This window comes from Curcuma longa, chromosome 20 (genome assembly GCF_044706935.1).
Source record: "Curcuma longa cultivar G26 ecotype Majalengka, Jawa Barat chromosome 20, ITB_CL_G26_1.1, whole genome shotgun sequence".
NCBI lineage: Eukaryota > Viridiplantae > Streptophyta > Magnoliopsida > Zingiberales > Zingiberaceae > Curcuma > Curcuma longa.
The window spans coordinates 8,340,768-8,363,763 of record NC_133880.1 but is presented as its reverse complement, the minus strand read 5'-3'; the positions used below and the strand labels follow the sequence as shown (position 1 = coordinate 8,363,763).

The following is a 22,996-nucleotide window of genomic DNA, read 5'->3' as shown; positions in this document are numbered from 1 at the left end:
CAAAGTTCATATATTTTTTTTGTCTAATCTCCATCTCCATTTATTATATTTATTCTCATCAGGTATTTAATTTTTATCCTTATTTCTATACTTATTAGAGGATGAATATCCATCCTCGTCTCCATACTCATATCTATACCTATCAGAATTATCCTCTATATTAATAGTTTTTATTATTCTATCTAATTATCATTCAGAAATATATCAAATAACAATATATCCAAAAAATATAATCAAACAAAAATAGAATAAACATCTATCGAGAAGATCAAATTTATTTTTTTAATTGGTAGAAGGTGAGATGAATGAGAAAAAATAATATAATGATATTTATATATATATATATATATTTAATCAGGTATTGAAATTTGGTATGAATAATTTTATTACATCCATCCCATATCCATATTTGAAAATTCTCCTACTTAATTACTTAACCGGGCCTAATACTAGGCCATCGGAGCCCGGCCCAACGATTCTAACGCACTTTAGTTTTAGCTTTTAGGGAAAAAAAAAAAGAATGGATTTTTGTATTTCAGGGGACCCAATCTGCCTCCGCTGCTCAACGGCTAGTTTGGGTTGCGTTTTGACGACGTTAAATTTCTCCGTTTAGCTGCGGCTTATTCCATGCGAGCAGCGGTGTAGTGTTTCCTTTCCCCCAAACCTGGTCTCTCTCTCTCTCTCGATCTGGGGTAGCTTGACGGTCATAGCGACGACGAACCATGAATATCTTCAGGAAGAAGCCTTCCGCCAAAGGTAAGAACCAAGAAAAGATGTCTTCTATGATCTACATTTTATCTCGTTGGTCTGGATTTGGGAGGTTTGCCCCTTGATTTCTGATCGACTATGGGTTTAATGAGCACAAACTCTCCCACTGTCTCAAATAAAACAAAGATTCTGGCTTTACTTCTTTCTTGTTTTTTTGTTGTTTTCTCTCTCCCCTTTTTGATGATTCGTTCCATTTTATTGGTTTCAGAAGTAAATGCATTGTCTTTTTCCCATATCGTTCGATTAATTTAGGTGATAATATGTGGAATTGTTGTAAGTTTCTTGTTTCCTTGCTTGTAGATGCTCTAAGGACGAGTAAAAGAGAAATGGGAGTTGCGACACGAGGTACGAACTTCGCTTGCTGATATGTTTAGGGTTTTATTATGATAGCGAATGAGGATCGCTTTACTACTAAGGACAAAAACAAAAGTTTTGACCTTGTGCCTGAATTTTCAATTAGGGTGGTATTTAGTAGGTGATTCAAGTTTCAGACAAATGACCATTGATTTGGTTTGTAATTAAGAGACTAAAAGTTAATTATCAATTTTTTGGTCAAGGAGTTAATTATCATTTTAGAAAGTGATTTCAAATCACCACTGTGGTCAAATCATCCTGAATTAGAGTGATTAAATCACTATTAAAAGAAATGGTGATTTGCACACATCCTTGTTAATGGTGTGTTTATTTTGGTGGAAATAGAAGAAAAAGAAATGAAATAAAATTATCATTTTCTCCCTTTTACTTAGAAATAAAAAGGAAGAGGCGAAAGGAATTTAATTTCATTCTATTTTGCCCAAATCATCTGAAATGAAGAGAACTGGAATTTATGAAAAATTTTCGATAGACGACAAATAAGCATGTGACTTTGGTTTCCTCTTTCAATTCTGTCCAGGTAAACATGAAGTAAAGTGAGTGAATAAATTGTTTTATTTCCTATTGCCCCTCACTTAAATCACTTCCTTGGTCTCCTACTTCTTCCCTCCATGTAAACGAAACAGTGGTTGTGTTTAAAATATTGTGACAGATCTATCTTCAATTATGGTAACAATCACTCAAATCGTATAACATGCCTAGCAAAAAGAAACTAAATTACCTAGTACTAAATCCCCCCATGGTGTTGTGTTCCAATCATCTTTGATTCTTCGTCACCTTGTGATTCTATAACTTGAACCCAACACTACAAATACAATATATTGTCTTGTCTCTGCTAACGCAGAAACTGAGTGTCAGAGGCTAATTACCAGGTCTTAATCAGATGGACATGACTATTATTTTTTTAATTTGCTAGATTTTCAACTACTGACCATCTATCTTGGCTTCAGGTGTAGAAAGAGAGATAGCTTCATTGCAGCTGGAGGTCAGTTTGTGCAAGCAATCATATTGATAATCTCTAAATTATATGTTCTTAATTCTTTTTCTAAAGAAAAGGTCTATTACAGGAGAAGAAATTGGTTGCAGAGATCAAGAAGACTGCACAAACTGGGAATGAAGCAAGTTTCTGTGTTTATCTGCCCCTTTGCAATCCAGATTGATTTCTTCTTACTGTTCATGTCACATTGAATTTGTGATAATATTCTCCATTTGGCCATTCTTATTAGTTTTGTCCTCAAGACACTTCATCATATTCTGCAGTCAAATGCCATATAATAACATTGTCCTACTATTAACTATAAAAATGAGGATTGGATGCCACCACTTAGCAGTACATGTATAACTTTACAGGCTGCCACTCGTATCTTAGCTCGCCAGCTTGTTCGACTGAGACAGCAAATCACTAACCTACAGGGAACCCGCGCCCAAATAAGAGGCATAGCCACTCATACCCAAGTTAGTTGTTATCAATCTGCCATTGTACTCAATGATATGATGGTATGGAAAAACTAAACCTTTATTGTTTTCCAGGCAATGTATGCTAGTACTTCAATTTCCACAGGAATGAAAGGTGCAAGCAAGGCCATGGCAGCTATGAACAAGGCAATATTAAAATAAATTCCTATTTGAGACATTAGCTGACAGCATTAGTATTTTTAGCAAACAGTACCAGTGTTCTTACATGTTGGATTGTATGTTTCAGCAAATGCAACCAGCGAAGCAGGTAAAAGTAATGCAAGAATTCCAGAAGCAATCAACACAATTGGATATGACGGTAACACAGTCAATTACACTTTGTATACCTTTTCATCAGAAGCTTGTTGTTGTCTAGATGTTGTTTTGATCTTTGTTAAAGTTTTGAACATTTAGTTCTCAAGATTGTGTTATGGAATCATATTGAATAGGCCCCACATTCTTTAATAGCCACACGTAACCAATCTTGATATTTATTGGTTTGTATGATTTTTCAGGCATGGTTGATTACCTCTTCCCTTTGTGCAATTTTAATCAAACAACTAATTTTTTTGCCTTACACATTATTGCGAAATTTCTATTTGTAATATTTTCTGAGTTAAACCATATTTTGTCTTGTGAATATAATTCTTTTACCAAATTTTGACTAAAAAACTAAAAGGAGAAATTATTTCCTAAAATCTTTTTCCATAGACATCAATCCTGGATGTTATAGTGCTTCAAACTTGACTATTGCTCTTCCATGCTTTGCTCAAATCATAAATAGCAAGATAATAGCCTTTTTAGCTCTGGCATATTATTATTGGCGACGCTTTCTCTTTTCTCTTGTTTAAAATTTTCTCTAGAGTGCATAATTTTATAAGAGAAGCATCCCTTCACAATTTCTTTTCATCTGATATTCATCCTTTGGGGGTCTTATTATTCAATAGGGAGATCTTAGTGAGGATGTTACGAAAGTAGTTCAAAATCTCACGAGGATACTATTAGTTATCATGGAGCTTAATGGATTTATGTCAATTTGACGTCACAAAGTAGGATATAACACTTAGAGGACCGTGAAGCATCGTGATAGGAGCCTCCTTGAGAAAGCGGTTGCTTTAGTAAAGCTATCTTGAAAGTACGCGCTCCGTTTGGATAAGCATACTAGTATAATTTCAAAAGTCTATATCGGCCATCTCGGGATAAACTACTTTCATGCATATCAACATTGAGGTGAGAGAGCTAATTAGAGTGTTAACAATTATCGCGGTGAAATCAAAATCTTAGAATTGCTTCTCAAAATTGATTTCCTCTTAAGACTCCTTTTGTTTTCTTGACATGTTTTCATTCTCTCACGATTTTCACGATTTCTATAGTTCTAGATAGTCTGCTTCACGATTTTGACTAGTACTTAATTTATGGTCTCTGTGGGATCGATATTTTATTACTTGACAACAATTGTGCTCTTGCGGATTTCACACATTACTCCCCCTTAACAGTAGTGAATTACCTAAATGCTAAAAGGTTAACAATTGCTTTCCCAGATCCATGGTCTCGAGATCGAGCTCCCCGTTAGTATTAATGGATTATCTAAATGCTAAGACATTAACTCGACAACTACTCTCTCGGACGTCAATGGATTACCTAAAGGACACTGGATCAAGGTCCTCCTTAGCATCAATGAATTACCTAAATGCTAAGGGGGGTGACTCAACAATTGTTCTTCTAAATCAATAGTTTTGAGATTGAGCTCCCCCTAGTTCTAGTGGTTTGCCTAAAAACTTAGGAGTTAAGAGCGAATGTTTAAAATGGATAGGAGCTGTTTTTAGTGTTGGGTAATTGTCATATGTAACGTATTCTAACAATATATATGTAACACTTGTACTACCAATCATATTCTATTGGTGATTGTATTGAGCAATCAGAAGAGAATATGTAAAAAATGCTAGTACATCATATGAGAATGCTAATATGAATTATAATTTTATGTAGCTCTAATAGAAGAAATAGTTTAGAAGTTAGAAGATATGTACGTGTTCAAAGATGACCAATTAGTTAAGAATTTGAATTAATTGGAATTGGAAGTGTGAGAGGTAGAAGGAGACTGTTCAAATTTTATTTCATGGATTTGAAAGATTTTAATATCCTTATCTGCTTAGTGGTTATGACAGGATGACATTTATTAGCAGAAACCAAATTGCAGCACACACGGCTTCTTATTCTTGCTGTGTTGATCCTTCTAGGAGTGCATAACCCATTGCATTTTCTGAAGCAGAATATAGTTTCCATATGTAGTTGAGCTAGTACTTAAACAATTTGCTTACATTGTTCATTAAGTACTTCAAGCCCAGGTTTTAATAGAGAAATATTGTATCTTCCATGATCAGTAGTTATTTGTGGACCCTCCTTCAGTTAAGTTTAGGGTAGTTATGATCTCCCAAGTTTTGTTACGAGTATTCCAACTAAATATTTAAATCCTAGTTAAGATGGAGGGTTATGATGAATTATGGGTTAGTCAACGGCAAAGTATTTAGTTGAAATTGTATTTGTTAAGACTTTATAACACTTTTAAGTTACAACAGTAGAGGTTGCTACTTGTTTATGTTATAGCAAGGACTAATCATGGGAGGCCTTTTTATTTTGTCATCTTGGACTAAGAACTTTGATATTTAATTGATAAATGTGAACCTGAAGTTCTTTTCAGCTTTATTTTTTCTTTTTGATCCTTCTCCTTCTACTACATCGCTGTCAAAATCGAAAGATTAGTGCCAATGCATTAGAAAGGGCTCTTGCCAAGGCTAAGGCTCTTTGCTTAATCGGAAGATCAGTGCCAGTGCATTAGAAGGGCTCTTGCCAAGGCTTAGGCTTTTGCTTACTATACACACAGGAGGATAAGCAGGAAAATTAGATCTACTTGGCTATATTAGCCCAATGACAGACAACCTCTTAGACTTCCAAGACTTTTACGAAATAGAAATCCCTAGAGATCTTGTTAAACCCAGTTATTTACTTTAACTTAATAAACACCCAAATAGATTTAAATTCTTTAATATCTAGATTAAAAAAATTAGAAATTATAGGGGGAAATCCAACAAAATATTGGGAACGAGATAAGATATGCTGTAAATTGGCTATTATAAATCTCGATGTTATCATCAAGGCACAAGACTTAAAATATACTAATTGGGAAGTAGAATGTGCTATTCAACGATCTTTTTCTAGACATAGAAGTTTTAACTTTTATAGTCAATAAAGGAGCAAAACAAAACGTAAACAGTCTAGGATGATATTTAATTATAAACGTTTAAATGACAAGTGTCATAAAGACGATTATAAAATACTTGATAAAGATTAACTACTTAATAAAATATAGAATTCACAATGGTACTCTAAATTCGATATGAAATCAGGATTTTGACAAGTAAAAATGCATCTTGACTCTATCGAATGGACCTCATTTTCTTATCCAGAAGGACATTTTGAATGACTAGTAATGCCTTTCAGAAGCATTTCTATGTTTACCTGTGTTTATATTGATGATGTCTTAGTATTTTTCAAAACAAAAGATGAACACTATACAAATCTACACATGGTTTTTACTTTATTTGAAAAACATGGATTGCTCCCCAAGAACATAGAATTTTTTGGAGTAGATTTTTGGACAAGGAAAAATCTCACTTCAATCACACATTACTTCTAAAATATTTGTTTTTTCAAAAAAAAAATGGAAGACAACAAACCCTTAGATCTTTTCTTACACTATTGAATTATGCAAGATCATATCTAAAAGACATAAGAAAAATAAGTGAACTTTTATACGATAAACCTGAACAACAGGATAAAAGTATTTTAATCAACGAGACAGTGACTTAGTCAAATCAAAAACATGGTTAAAACTATTCCAGTATTAACTCTACCACTTGATTCAGACTATTTGGTTATTGAAATTGATAAATGTGAATCAGGATGGGGAGGAGTCTTATTTAGAAAAACTTGACTTAGTCAAACAAATCAAAAACATGGTTAAAACTATTCCAGTATTAACTCTACCGCTTGATTCAGACTATTTGGTTATTGAAATTGATGAATCTGAATCAGGATGGGGAGGAGTCTTATTTAGAAAAACTTTCAAAGAAGACACAAAAACAGCGGAAACCTTATGTAGATACGTTTCTGGAAAATACAAAGAAAATGGTCATCTGACTTCATTAGATTATAAAATCTTAACAGTAATTTATTATCTTGATGCTTTCATACTCATTATCTACAATAAACAAGAAATTACTATAAGAACGGATTGTGAAGCAATTGTCAAATACAGTCAGCAAAGCCCTTGCACCTCTTCTTCCGCCTCTTCTGCTCTGCCTCTTCTTCTACAAAATTTGGACCCAGACGTTTCTACATCACAGTAAAAAATTATAGAATGTCATTGTTCTAGTAAAGGTTCTTGTAGACAACAACAATTGCCCTCCTGCCTATCTTCCCTTCAGGACAAATAGGAAAATTAGAAATACTTAGACTGTTCAAGCCCAACCTTTACTGACAATTTAGAAATCCCTAATGACTTCCTCACTCCAACTTATGTACTACATTTAATCAATACACAATCAGACCTTGATTCACTCATCTTAAGATTAGAAAAATTAAAAATCATAAGAAAAAATTCTATCAAATTTTGGGAAAGGGATAAGGTATATTGTAAACTAGCTAATCATAAATCCTGACTTCACAATCAAATCACAAGATACATAAATTGGGAAGCTGAGGAATGTGCCATGCACATAAAACAATTATTGACACTAGGAGTTATCCAAAGATTGTCCTCTAGATATAGAAGTCCTGCTTTCATTGTAAATAAAGGAGCAGAACAAAAACAAGGACAATCTAGAATGATTTCAATTATAAACGTCTTAATGATAATTGTCAGGAAGATGGGTATAACATGCCTGACAAAGATCAACTGCTTAATAAAATACAAAATTCTACGTGGTATTCGAATTTGACATGAAGTCCGAATTCTAGCAAGTGAAAATGCATCTAGACTCAGTAGAATGGACAATATTCTCTTATCCTGAAGGACATTTTGAATGGTTAGTTATTATGCCTTTTGGACTTAAGATAATACCTCAGGTCTTTCAGAGAAAAATAGATGATATTTTTAGAAAGGTTCTAGTCTGTACTGTGCGTCTTTCTTGTCTCAATGTCATATGCCAATGAGTTTTTCCGATATTTTTAGCAAGTGTGCTTATTAGGCAAATTGTGCAGAATTAAGTCAATACTTAACTCATGATTCATGGTAAAATCAAGTGATTCTAGCCTCTCAATGTACTCATACATCTTCAGCACATGCTGTATTACAGATGTACCCTCCTGCATTCGTGAGCGAAAGAGGAGCTTAGAGACGTCAAACTGTTCGAATCTCGCCTGATCATCAAACAACTCACGAAGATGAAACACAATAGTGTAAGCATTCATATGCTCGTGTTGTTTCTACAGTTCGGGTGACATTGAGGCTAGCATGATGCAACGAGCCGATTCAGAATCAACTAAATATTTCTGATGAACCAACCTTTGGTCATTAGTTGCATTATCTGCAAGAGGTCCTGGAAGAGATCTTCGAGGACATATGCAAGTTTTTCAGATTTAAGAACAAATCTCAAATTCCTATACCAATCCAGAAATTAAGGTAGCCAACTTATTAGTGTTCAAAATCGTGCGTAAATTCAAAGACGTCATGCGTAATCGATTAACGTAGAAATACACAATTAAGCATATATGAGAGATGATTTCACCTTCGTCCTCGGTACTAGCCGACGATCGGCTACGGTTGATATGAAGGAAAAAAACACGCAACAACACACGTTGTAATAGTTTTTATAGAGCTTTCTAACTATCGCTGACAATCGTATTTCCGACGAAGTCTCCGGTGGTCAACTCTTGACTATTGAAATGATGGGCAATCGCTGGCAGGAACTTCGGCGACTCACGATAGCAACTCCGATAAGCTCTGAACTTGCTGTTTCTGGCAGAATAGATTTTGTTGGTCGTGTAGACGAGCTCCGGCAACGGCAACAAGCTTCTTTGATGGTTGGAAACGATTTTCGACGATAGTTAGAAAGGCTGGAAATGATTTCCGTCACCCTAACCTTGTCCTCGGTATTAGCTGATGATCGATTATGGTCGATACGAGAGAAAACCCTAATATCGAAAAAAACACGCAACAATGCGTGTCGTGATATTTTTTGGGGCTTTCTAACTATCGCCGACAATCGTATTCCTAGTGAAGTCTCCGGTGGTCAACCCTTGACCGTCGGAATGATGGCAATCGTCGATAGGAACTTAGGCGATTCACGACAATAGCTCCGGCAAGCTCTGAACTTGCTATTTTCGACAGAACAGATTCTGCTGGCCATGTAGACGAGCTTCGACAATGGCATTAAGCTTCTCTGGTGGCTGGAAACGATTTCTGACAATAGTTAGCAAGCTCCGGAAAAACTGTCGCAACATGTGTTGTTGCATGTTTTTTTAATATTAGGATTTCTCTTGTATCGATAGTAGTCGATTGTCGGCTAGTATTGAAGACGGTGACGCGACTTGTGATTTTGGAAGTTGTGCAGATGAGAGCTTGATGTAGATCATCGATAGAGGTGGAGCTTGATAGAGCTAGTTGATTGATGTTATTCCCGCTCCACGTCATCCGTCACATATACCTAGAATAAGTGTTATTCTTAAATTTTAATTTTCAATCATGCCTTATACTTGTTGTATCCTGCATGTGTGTGTTACAAGTGTTGTAATAATTAATTATAATTATTATCTTTCTTTCACTGTGCACATTTGTGAAATGTATAAATACATGCAATGCACGAGCTCTATCTAATAGTGGTATTAGAGCTTGATAGTGCAAGACATACGCGTAAAATTGTTTTATGTGTCATAGTTAGTCGTAAATCTGATTAGGGAAATATTACGATTTAATTGAGAATTTCTAGGAGATTTCATATTAGGAAAATTATTTCCTAATTAATTATATTTTTTTAATTAAGAATTTTATTTTCTAAAATAAAATATGTGATTAAATTTAGAAATTATTTCCCAATCTAATTAAGAGATCATGATTTGTGAAATTAGATTCTTAATCATATTTTATTATCAGATAAGATTTATGACAACTATGACTGTGAGTCATAATTAGTTGTATTAATTATGTCATGACATATCATTTGCCATGATTAATTGCATTAATTATGCCATGTCATGTAGATAATTCAATTATTTGTATGAAAAGAGGATGAGATCTAAAATCCTTTACAAAATAATTAAAGTTAATACTTTCCGTTAATATGGTTAGAATCAGAGTTTAATTTCTTATTTGAGTTGTTAGATTCTCTCCAAACTCAACTTGAAATTAGTTATGTTTGAACCATGAGATATGATCTCATGATTAGCGGGCTAGTTTTAACTCGAAGCGTTGATTTATTGGACTCTCTCTAAGGTCAATGTGGATAGAGGTAAAATTGGGTGATATACATATGATGTATACCTATTAATGTGTTAACAACCCGATGTTTATGTGAACATTCAATCAGTTGATAGTATAATGTGATAGTTATGTATACGTGATATATAATTGGTATATGACACCTACCACTGTAGCTAAAAATGACTTGTTAGACTCTCTCTATGGTTGTTCTTATCTATAGTGGATATTAATCCTTTTGAAGAAAATCTACTATCTCCTAAATTCAAAGTAAAGACTCTTGAATTCGTAAATAAATGAGACATATAAATGTATGTAAATTATTTACAAATACATTGCAAAATCATCTCTCATATATACTCGATTATGTATTTCTACGTTAATCGATTACGCATGATGTTTTTGAATTTGCGCACGATTTTGAACATCAATAAGTTGACTCACCATAAGTTCCTGGGCTGGTATAGGAATTTGAGAATTGTTCTCAAATCTGCAAAACTTGTCTATGTCCTCGAAGATCTTATTCTAGGACTTCTTATAGATGATGCAACTGATGATCAAAAGTTGGATCATTAGACATATTTGGTTAATTCTGAATTGGCTAGTTGTATCATGCTAGTCTCAATGTCACCTGAATTGCAGAAACAACATGAGCATATAGATGCTTACACTATTGTATTTCACCTTCGTGATTATTTGATGAGCAAGCGGGATCCGAACGGTTTGAGGTCTCTAAGCTCCTCTTTCGCTCACGAATATAGGAGGGTACATTTGTAGTATAACATGGACTGAAGATGTATGAATATATTGAGAGGCTAGGATCACTTAGTTTTGCCATGGATCATGAGTTAAGTATTGACTTAATTCTGTACAGTTTGCCCGATAAGCACAACAATTTCTATGTTTACTTGTGTCTATATTGATGATATGTTAGTTTTTTCCAAAACAAAAGAAAAATATTATACACATTTACATATGACTTTACTTTATTTGAAAACACGGACTAATAGTCTCTAGGAAGAAAATGAAATTTGCAACGAAACATATAAAATTCCTAGGAGCTGAAATTGGCCAAGAGAAAATTTCACTTCAACCTCATATTATAACCAAGATATTGGATTTTTCCCTGACAAAATGGAAGATACCAAAACACTTAGATATTTTCTAGAACTTCTTAATTATGCCAGGTCTTATTTAAAAGACATAGGCAAAATCAGTGGACCCTTATATAACAAAATCTCCACAATATGATAAAAATATTTTAATCAATAAGACATAGAATTAGTTAAACAAATTAAGTCCATGATCAAAATCATCTCAATATTAACACTACTATTTGATATTAATTATTTAATAATTGAAACTGATGGTTGTGAAACAGGATGGAGAGGAATTTTATTTAAAAAAATTATAAAATATGATCCTAAAACAGCAAAAGCAATCTGTAGATATGCCTCTAGTCAATATAAAGAAAAATGTCATTTAACCTCACTAGATTATAAAATCTTAGCAGTCATTTATTGCTTAGATGTCTTTATGCTTTTCATTTGTAATAAATAAGAAATTATAGTTCGGATAACTTGCGAAGATATTGTTAAGTACAGCCAACAGACAAAAGAATTTAGGAAGACTTTTAAGTACTAAACGATGGATAAAGTTCACAGACATAATAATTAACAAGGGATGAAACATATGAAAGGAATAAATAATTCCTTAGCAGATACTCTATCTTGACTTTTATACTAATTTGAGTTTGCAATTTATAGATGAATAGATAAAGAAAATTACGAACTTTTTCCTTACAAACTTTGAGGTTCGGTAACCAAGAACTTCAACAATTCATTAGACATGAAGATCAGTTTCATTTTGAGGTAGGATCAAAACTTTACAATTCTCAAAATTGTCTTATAGACAACATTTGGAACATCTCTACCATATCTAGGGGTTTTAACTATAAGAGTGCAGTCATAAATGCAATCACCAATTACTTCTTACAAAAAAAAAAAATGAAAAACAAGAGATTCTCTTGTTATGCTATTTTCATTGGATCACAAATAGAAGTTTATCAGACCTGGGCTGAAGTCAAAACAGTTAAACAAGATTGTGACAACCCTTCTTATAAAGGATATTATGCTCTAAAAGAAGTTCTTTTTGGAGTTAAGGCAAAACTAGACCTTAATTTTTTTATCAACATTTTGCTTAAGACTACTGGTGCAGTCCAGGTAGTTTAGATAGTCCAGACAGAAAAAACATACTTACAAGCAATGACCAATTCTTCGTCAGAAGAAAAAAAGACAAAAGAACACTCAATGTATGACACAAACCGGCCAACTACAAGACTTTGACACACCTAAACAATGAGGTAGTAACCTCTGAATATACTACAGTCTTTACACTAGAAAGAATACAATCAGAAAAAATTCTTCCGGGACGACCCAACAGTTTACTTCGAGATGTATTCACTTATATGAGAAACATAATTGAAGTCTCAAACTTTCAGTAGTTTGAAGACTTATGTGAACTACTCAAATTTATATATCAAACCCTACAAAAGACATTACAACAACTTATGAAGTAGAATTTAGCTTTAAGCTAAAATGCCAAAAACTTTTCAAACACTGTAAAGGTTCAGACCAGTTTGGATGCCCTTGTATACTTTCTTATTCCATCCGCAGAGCTAATATTGATTATGAAAAATTTGTTCTAAGAAATTTCAGAGGAAGACTAATAATTCCTTTTAGTTTTATGGACTATGGATTATTACATAAGCTCTGGGAACATGATTTAGATTCCACTCAAGATTTTCCACAAAAGTTTAGTCAAATACTGAGACATGTATTAGAATAAGAAATTTTTGTCATCTGTATCTTTGATAGTACTCCTCCAAAATGGATTGATATGAAGATGGAACCTACCAAACACTTAATCAGACTGGACATCTATGAAATTAATGGACTTCAATTAGAACTTAAAGACTACGAGTCTGATTCAGACAAAGATTAGACTGTACGAACTACTTTGGCAGAACAACTGAACTAATGGAGGCTTCTGTTCAAGGAAGTCAATGGTTTTGAGATCGACACTAAGATCCCATAATATACAATTTAGCAAGAGAAATATTTACTGAAAAGATTTATTGGCCCAAAGAAATGAGAATAATTTTCTTCCCTTATCAAATAACAACCCAACATGAAGCTATATATCAGAGATATAAAAATAAACATGATAATTGAGTTTCTAAAAAATTAGTCAGCTTAGTACACATTGCAAATACATATTTGATCCGAAATTATAAAGATCCTTCTCCTAGGTCTGCCAACCCATTATTCAGAGCCCCTTTACTGGATACTATTGGAGAACTCAACTTAGAAAACATGATGGAAGGATGACATAAGTAAGTTGTCATAAAACAATACTTAATGGACCCTCGGACTCCACTACTATAAGATAAGAGCACTGACTCCGACTCCACTACTACAATATAAGATCAACTGATTCAGCCTCCAACAACTTTTTGACACACAAGACTCCACTACTCAATGAAGGAATTAACTCTACTACTCTCAGTGGAGGAATTATTGCTCCCACTTTAGAAGACTTCTTCTTGAAGTAAGTGGGTTCTATAAAAACCCCTCAGGAGAAGAAGGAAGACATCCTCCCCCATCTTCTCCCATTTGTAAATCAAGTGTGTAAGTTTGTGTGAAGTGTGCGCAAGTGTTTGTAAGTTTGTTTTCCTAGTTTGTAATTTCCTAGTTTAAATTCCTAATTTATAATTTCCTCATTTAATATCTTAGTTTGTACCTTTTTAAGCCTTGTATGTACTTTGTGTATTGTTAATAAAACTAGTCTATTTTTATATTATGGTCGAGTAGAATTCTTTTTCTAGGCTAAGGAAAAAAGAGTATGACCTTCTCTCTTTTATGTATCTGTCCTTAGTCCTTCTCTCAGTAATCTCTCCGAGATTAACAGTAACTGTCAAGAACTAAAATTCGTGGTCTGGTAAGATTAGTGCAGGCTAAGGCAAAAGGCAAATCGCTGCTGTAAAACCTAAAGATAGCCGGGGCATAGTACCAACACTAGGTCTTCATAGGTGAGACTCAATAGAAGAAAAATTGAATATGTCATCTATCTTTCTTTAGAAGATTTGAGGTGCTATCTTAAGTCCGAAAGGTTACTAGTCATTCAAAATGTCCAAGAAGGTTCATTTAATAGAATCAGGATACATTTTTACTTGTCAAAATTTTAATTTCATATTGAATTTAGAGTATCATTGTGAATTTTGTATTTTATTATAATCGTCTTCATGACAATTGCAATTTAGATGTTTATAATTAAATATCATCATAGACTATCCACGTTTTTGTTCTGCTTCTTTATTGACTATAAAAGCAGGACTTCTTATTGACTATAAAAGCAGGACTTCTATATGTAGAAGAAGATCGTTAAATAGCACTAAGGCTTATTAACTGTTTAATGTTCTACTTCCCAATTAGTATATTTTAAGTCTTGTGCTTTGATGGTGAGATCGGTTGGATTTTCTTTTATAATTTTAATTTTTCTAATCTAGATATTAAGAAGTCTAAATCTATTTGAGTGTTTATTAAGTTAAGTCTTAAAAGTCTAAGAGGTTGTTTGTCAATTGGCAAATATAGCTAAATAGATCTAGTTTTCTTGCTTATCCTCCTATGTGTATGGTAAGCAAGGGCCCTTTCTAATGCACTGGCACTGATCTTCTGATTTTGATAGTGACATAATATTTTGTTGCAATAAGTTCTCGTCTAGATATTTGCATGTATCAACTATTTGGAGATCTAGATATTTTGTATTTTTGTGGAGATAATATAGGTTTTTGATCTAGGGTTGAAAAGGTCTAAGCCAAGAGTTTGGGGTGCATTCTCTAAGAGTTAACTTCTTCTCCTAATGAGCCTCACCTATATAGAACCAAATTCTTTCTATTGCGCCTCGACTTTCTTCAGGTCTTACAACAACATTTGCTTTACTTAGCCAGCACAGGTCTTATCAGTAAAAATTATCTGTTCATTACAGTTACTATTCATTTTATGGACTATTTATATAAGGACTGTAGATGAAGAAGAAAAATTAAAAGAAAGCAGAGTCCTCTCTCTCGACTTAGAAAAGGATTTAAGCTACCATAATTAAAATAAAGCATGCATGTACATCTACAAACTAAGAACTAGTAAGAAATTATTGGAAAATGACTATTTACATATATTTGAGCAAACTTGAGCATAGTTTTAGCACACTTAGCTCACAAGCTTATACAATCAATCACACTTGTAAGAGGGGATTAAATAGGCCCTTACTTCTTCTTGAAAAGGAGGTATATATAAATGGTGTGAAACTCTTCTTTGCTTAAGGAAGAAGTTTACTAAGTCTACGTGCCTACTGAGAAAATTAGTGGAGTCTTGTCTAGAAAAAGATAGTGGAATTTGAGTCATTCGTTCTTATCTTTACTCGTAATAGAGCACTGAAGTAAAGTAGTGTGTCATGACGTAAGTGCTTACGTCATTCTTCCATCATATTGTTTAGATTATGTTCTCCGACAGAGTCCAATGAAGGAGTTCTGGATGGGTTGACAGGCCTGGGAGAGGATTCTTTGTAGTTTCGAGCTAAGTAAGCATTAACTATGTGGACAGAGTTAGCTAATCTTTTAGAGGCCCAATCGTCATATTTCTTTTTGTATTTTTAATATAAGGCTTCATGTTGAATTGTGTACTGAAAGGGAAAAAATTACTCCCATATCTCTTGGCTAATAAATTTTTTCGGTGAAAATTTCTCTTGCTAGACTGTATTCTAAGGGATCTTGATGTTTGTCCCAAAATCATTGGTTTACTTGAACAGAAGCTCTCCACTGGTTTAATTGTTCCGCTAAGTTTGATCTTGTTGTCCAATCTTTATCTGGATCAGAAGCAGTCTTTGAGTTCCAGTTGAAATTTTAGATATTTATGAAGTAAATGGACTTCAGTTGGAACTCGAAGACTACTTCTAATCCACATAAAGATTGGACAACAAGATCAAATTTGGCAGAACAATTACACCAGTAGAGAGCTTCTATGGAAGTCAATGGTTTTGAGACAGACATCAAGATCCCTCAGAATACAGTCTAGCAAGAGAAATTTTTACTGAAAAATTTATTTGCCAAGAGATATAGGAGTCAATTTTTTCCCTTTTAGTATACAACTCAACATGAAGTCCTATATAAAAAATACAAAACAAAGCATAACTATTGGGCCTTCAAAAGATTAGCTAGCTCTATCCACATAGTTAATGCTTACTTGGCCTGAAACTATAAAGAATCCTCTCCCAGGCTTGTCAACCCATTCAGAGCCCCTTCATTGAACTCTGTTGCAGAACATAATCTGGATAATATGATGGAAGGATGATGTAAGCACTTATGTCATGATGCATTACTTTACTTTAGTGCTCCACTATGAGTAAAGATAAGGACGAATGACTCCGATTCTATTATCTTTTCTTAGACAAGATTCTATTAATTTTCTTAGTGGATATGCAAACTCAGAAAACTTCCTCCTTAAGCAAAGAATACCTTCATGCCATCTATATATACCCCCTCTCAAGAAGAAGTAAGGGCATCCTATCTGATCCCTTCTTACAAATGTGAGTGATTGTATAAGCTTGTGAACTAAGTGTGTTCAAGTTTGTTTGCTCAAGTGCTGTAAGTAGTCGTTTTCCAGTAATTTCCTTATTAGTTCTCAGTTTGTAGATGTGCATGTGTGCTTTATTTTAATTATGACAGTTTAACTCCTTTTCTAAAGCAAGAGAGGGCTCTGTTTTCTTTTAGTTTTTTTCCTTCGTCCTTCAGTCCTTATCTAAGTTGTCATCAGATGAACAATATCTATAACGAATATAATTTTTGCTGATAAAACCTATGTTGGCTAAGGGCAAAAGTTGTTGTAAGACCTGAAGAAAGCTAGGGCGCAGTAGAAAAAATATGGTTCTATACAGGTGAGGCTCACTAGGAGGAGAAGCTAACTCTTAAAGAAAGCACCCCAAATTCTTGGCTTAGACCTTTTTACACTTTAGTACAAACTTTCAAAGGAAATTACAAATTGAAAGGAAAGTATAAACGTACAAACTTATAGAAGAACTTGCTTGCTTGCACATTCTCTTCTTCTCGTCCCTTTAGTCCTTTTTCAAGTATACACTAAAGTAGAACGGTAATTGTGTAAAGGACAACAAGCAATCTTGCTTTTGAAAATCGGGGCTAAGTAAGAAATAGCTGGGGCTAAGTCTACTAGACAAGCAAACTTCTGGTCCCTTAACAAGTGAAGCTCACTAGAAAGAAAAAAAAGTAGGACATCCTTTCTCATTTGACCTAGATCTACTACAAAGTAATCACCTCGACGTAAAAATCTTAGTATATTCAGACATCTTAACCTTAACTAGAGAAGCTCTAGGAAGCCTGGGATAAACTTCCAAGATTATTTCTTTGGCCAGTTCTAGAGAGTTATGTTGTTAAAAGGGTTGTCTAGAAGTAGCAGAGGATTCTGCTGTATTCATTAAGTTAACTTTGACTTCTTGTTTACATTTTTGGGTAATTATATTTCTTTCTTCATCAAAATTTAATTTTCATTCTTTTTCAAGATTGTGGTATTTCTTTTCGAATTGTTCTAGCTCAATTAAGTCTTTTGGAGTTAGTGAAATAGCAATTTCTGTTGGAAGGTAGATGTATTCATCTCAGTCGTCAAAGAAGGAATTAGTTGTTCTATTCATGAAGTTGAAGTTTGAGTTATAGACCTTCATACTAATTTGTTTGAGTACTGTTTGTTTACTAAGTTTTAGGTGTTGAGCACCTAGTTGTTTAAGTAATTGTAGAGGATCTTGGTCTTCTATATTCATTAAATTTAAGTTGTCCTCTTCGATCTCGTTGTTATGAGAAGTTAAGGGTTGATATCAACTAAATTTAATGGTTAGGCTTCCATGTCTGTCTTTATACATTATGGAATCTGTAGGGTTAAGTGTTTGTTCTGGAGTTCCTAAGTTAATCGACCATTCTAACCTTGTTAGTGTTTCCAAGTTGAAGTTTCAAGGTTTTAAAAAGTAAATTCCTTTTGAAGTCAAGGCTTCAATGATATCATTAATTTGTACTTCAAACGTATTGTGGATGCAATCCATTATTTTTCCTAGGAATATTATATCAAGTTGAATGTTTTCATTCTGAAAATCTCCATATCCTTTTGCTTGTACCAAAATTTTAATATGTTTGACAAAATCTCAGATAGTCGTATTAAAATTTAGACAAATAAGTAATTCCTATGTTGTTGTTCATATCACTTCTATAAGTCCTATAACTGTCTTTTCTTTATCAGAATCATATACAACAAGTAGAACCTTTCCTCCTACCCTTTTTCTGATGAGACCTCTGAGTCCGAAGATAATTAAACCAAATGGATGTAATTATGTCTTCTTGTCAAGAGTGCTCTTGCTCTCTTCTATCATGAGACTAAGTTTTTCTTCTCCTCCATCTGGAAGATGAAGAGATTCTGTCCTATGGTGTCTAAAGGCAGAAGTGTGAAGGGAAAACATCCCTTGATCATATAATTTTCTGGGATTAAGTGTGTTTAATTGTTCATTAGAGAACAAAGTTAGATCTCTATCTATGTCTATTAGTTATTCTAATCTATGATTAGAAATACTATTTCTTTTGGTTAGAATAGTATCTAGTTAGGAAGTAGTATTTATTTCATTTCGTCTTCCTACTATGTGGGAAGGTCCTGTGAAGGTCTCAGTTTGAGTTCTAGAAAGACTCATTTTGACTGAGGTGTATAAGTTAGAAAAGAATAACTTTTGAGTTGTCTTCTGGGAACAATGTTTCTAGTTGATAACTTACCTAAGTCTTTAGTTAAGTTTTTTAAATTTTCTTTCCACTTTGTGGACTGATTTGTCCTTTGTATTTGAAGTTGGAACAACTTATTTTCAATAAATGTTATTCTATGATGTAGTGAAGTTAAGAGGGCTATTATAGTGTTGTTTTGTTGGGTTTGAATTTGATTGCTTTTCCTAATTAAGTCAACAGTATAATATCCGTTTTCCTTAGTTTTAGAATATTATTTTGTATATTCTATGGGCTCATCATACAGGTATTTTCAAATTGAAGTTTATTCATTTATATTTTATTTCTTCAAGTATAGCATGTAGGATTCTAAGTTCTTCGTCTATCTGAGTTATGTTCGTAGTGATTAAATCTTTGATTTGAAGTAAACACAATGTCTATCCACAAATATTGCACTGAGAAATATAAGTACTCTCTATGTTATGAAGATTGAGATGATGTCGGAGGCTATAGATGAAACATTGGATAAAGATGAAGCAGAGGAGGAAACAGAAGAACTCACAAACCAGGTAAATTTATATATTTTTACAGTCTTAGCATCATGAACTAGAAGTAGCTGTGAGACCCATTCTTGCAGCTAGCAAAAAGTTTCAGTTAAATTTTCTGTCGTGAAATCATTTTAATCTCAAATTTCTCGTTTGATTCATCAGGTGCTTGATGAAATTGGTGTCGATGTTGCTTCTCAGGTAGCCCTTCTATTTTGTCTCTGTGGCATTCGCCCTTGTAGATTCTTTAGATTAGAAAGTACTGATGCATAACTCGTTCTCATCTCTAAACTACTTTTTGCAGTTGTCTTCTGCTCCGAAAGGTCGGATTGCAGTTGATAATAAGAAAGTTGATACGGCCTCGAGGTATGAAAGCTTTCCTAGTCACCAATATGCTCATACATTTTTGCTAGTTTTTCGTCTTCAGTCATCTTTCATTTCTTGCATTCTGAGCTTGGACAACTGCTTCACAGGCACGTCGCTCCAGAGAAACCGGAAGTTGATGAACTAGAGAAGCGGTTGGCATCTCTCCGGCGCATCTGAATAGCTATAGCTCTTCCTGGGATTATGTAAAGATCGCTTACTTGGTGGAATAGCTCTAATAATAAGGCTTTTGGCACCACTACGACGCATCTAAACACTGAACTATCATCCTATCGTTATGTGAAGATTGTTCACTTGTAAGGTATATCTATTAAGAGAACTCTATGAAGGGTGTTCATGTGCAACACTATTAGATTCTATGTGCAATGCGTTGCAACTCTATCGTCTCCTGTTGTATATCGATCATATGATGAGTAGAAAAACCTTGTTGGTTCTGAAGATCATTAATTTTTAATTAAGAAAATAAACTAAAGTTATTGGAAATTGAAAAGTAAAAAAATAAATTCACTTCATCATTTATAGAGTAAAAAATAAATTATCCGTCAGGTTTTCTGAATGATTTCTTCTCTCTAATTTTTTTGGAGTTAAGTTCGTGTTTGCTAAGATTGTTCTTCTAAGGATCAATTTGTTCGTACTATGTCGGAATTGTGAGATTTTGCTCATTTTTCTACTTGATAATTTAATTGGATTGATGGTTTTCCCTTTGCAACCTTTGCATTATCTTTTGCTTCAATATGAGAAATAGCTCTGAATTATTATTTTTTTAACACATTTATATTTTACTAAAATATTATTTCGCACTTTTCAAGAAAATAATTGAGTTGAAGACACAGAATTAGATTAAACAAACAAAACCAATGATACTTTATTTAGAGTTAGCAAGTCTTCTACCAGCTGCAACAATAATTATTTAAATCAATGATAATTATTTATCATTGATTAAATATCTTTTATACAAAAAAACTAGCAAATGAATTAAGTTTATTGTTTTGCATATATCCATTGTAATACTGTTTTTTCTCCTATAATTTCATTTATCTCATAAATTAATATTTTTAAAAAAAAATAAAAGGCAACTGTTTTTTCTGACTAATAAACAGAAACTAATCGGTTTCTGTCCATGTATATAAATATCATTACTAATTATAAAACAATAATAATAAAACAATAAAAAAACAAGGACTTGTTTTGTAAATATGCAAAATTAGGGGTGCATTTAAGATTTCCCCCTGTAAACTTCTGCAGGCATTAAATGAGGCAGTGAGTTGATGGGGACTTCTCTCATTTATTCCCTCCCTTAAAAATACCCAATCACTAAATTTGTTATGCTTCAAACACAATTAAAGTAGAAAGCAACTATTGACTTGTCTCAATTGATAATAAACAACAATATATATTTTGCTCTTTAAAATTTTAAAATAACTAACCAATAATTATTTAGTTTATTAATAAAATATATCTTTTTTCAAATTTTTTTTTTTGTAAATGTCAAATTATATATGATAAGAATTAACCTTATGTCTCTGATATGCTCCCTTTTGTCTTTTAAGCTCAATTATTTTATTAAAATTATCCATCTTTACTAATTTAGGATAAATCATTTTTATTGTAATAAAAATATATTTAAATATTTTTCATTTAAATTATTAATTATTTACATATGGATTTAGTATAGCAGTTAAAAAAATTAAAAGGATTAGAGTTTGAATTTTAATAGATATTAATATTTTAGAAATCAACTTTTGATTGTAAAGTCAAATAAAATAAAATAAGAGAAAGTTGTTTACCTATTAATTATCAAAATAAAATAAAATAAAATAAAAGGCAGATATTCATGTTATAATAATCAAAGTAAAAATGTTCATGCAATCAATTCAATGTATGTGACACATCGATGCATGGTGGCCGAGTTGTTTTCATAAATTAATGATTTGAATTCTTGAATTACAAATATTTATTTTGATATATATATGTGAAGAGTAATTTGCAAAAATATGAAAAATGAAAAACTATATTAAATTTTATGATGGTATATGAAATTATAATAACTAATATATATTTTAAAATAGAGAAGAAGATAATAAGTTGCAAATTATCTTTCATCATAAAAAATTAAAAAATAAATTTGATGAATTATGTTGTTGTGTGCATAAAAAGAAAATGAAATAAAAAATAATGTGACAGTTGTTATATTAAAAGAAAATGAGGATTGTGGACATAAAAAGGATTGGCCAAAATTATTCTCTTCCGAGGCATAAAGTTTTTGGATTTTTTAGTTGAAAATTTTAGGGTTTATCGTTTGTGTGAAAACTAAATGAGAAAAATGAGATTGTGTGATATTTTAGATAAAATTGGTAGCATAAATTTTTTTCACTAAAGATTGGTATTGACTATAAGAAAATATATTCAAATAGATTTCCTTGTAATAGATGTAAATACATTCAGTTATTGCTTTCTTTCATATTTTTTCTAACTTTTTTTTTTCATTTCCCAATTTTGTTTTGTTTTAAACTTATGACATTGCACCAAAATCGAATTATAAAATCAAAGAAAAGTTGTAACGAATTGATAAAGTGACAAAGAAAATAATAGTAAAAACTACTCTCAAGAGAAGTTAAATTAAAAATTATATTGTTTTAAGATGATTAAAATATAAAATTTTAAATAAAAGTATATATTTTAAGTGAAGAAAATAGGTTAATCTTAATACAAATTAATTATTCTTTATTTATTATCAAAATCTAAAAAAATAATTAACGTAGGATAAAAATTAAATGTTTGATTTGTTACCCATATTAATGTTAAATATTTTTTAATTTATTTTTATTAGAGTTTAAGTTAAAGGAAATGAAAATAGTGAAAATTAAAAAAAAAATTAATACTAAATACTAACGAGGTGCTCACGGAGATGAGTGTACAGGGTAACTATATATATAGTTTGTAAGGAGTTGGACTACTAATCTATCCACCCTTGCTATGTTAACATTTTTCTAATTTATTTTTATTTATTACATATGTGTGAATCTTAAAGATTTTTTAATTTCTTTTTATTTATCACAGATAAACTAATTAATATAGAATTTATCTTTAATTTTTAATGATATTTATTTTTAATGCTTCCTTTTATATATACATTAATTATTTTATTTTATTATTAAATCATATATATTGTAGTTTAAA

The 22,996-nt window shown here is 32.3% G+C and overlaps 1 protein-coding gene across 1 annotated transcript; it reads left to right on the top strand.

The window, feature by feature from the left end:
• Positions 1 to 670: 670 nt before the first annotated feature.
• LOC141813707 (vacuolar protein sorting-associated protein 2 homolog 2-like) lies at positions 671 to 20,159 on the top strand. The gene is made up of 11 exons (XM_074701684.1): positions 671 to 756; positions 1,069 to 1,113; positions 2,091 to 2,125; positions 2,208 to 2,258; positions 2,491 to 2,595; positions 2,671 to 2,742; positions 2,843 to 2,914; positions 19,376 to 19,456; positions 19,598 to 19,633; positions 19,737 to 19,798; positions 19,906 to 20,159. The coding sequence occupies exons 1-11, from the start codon at positions 723 to 725 to the stop codon at positions 19,973 to 19,975; spliced, it is 663 nt and encodes a 220-aa protein (XP_074557785.1). The 5' UTR covers positions 671 to 722; the 3' UTR covers positions 19,976 to 20,159.
• Positions 20,160 to 22,996: the final 2,837 nt, after the last annotated feature.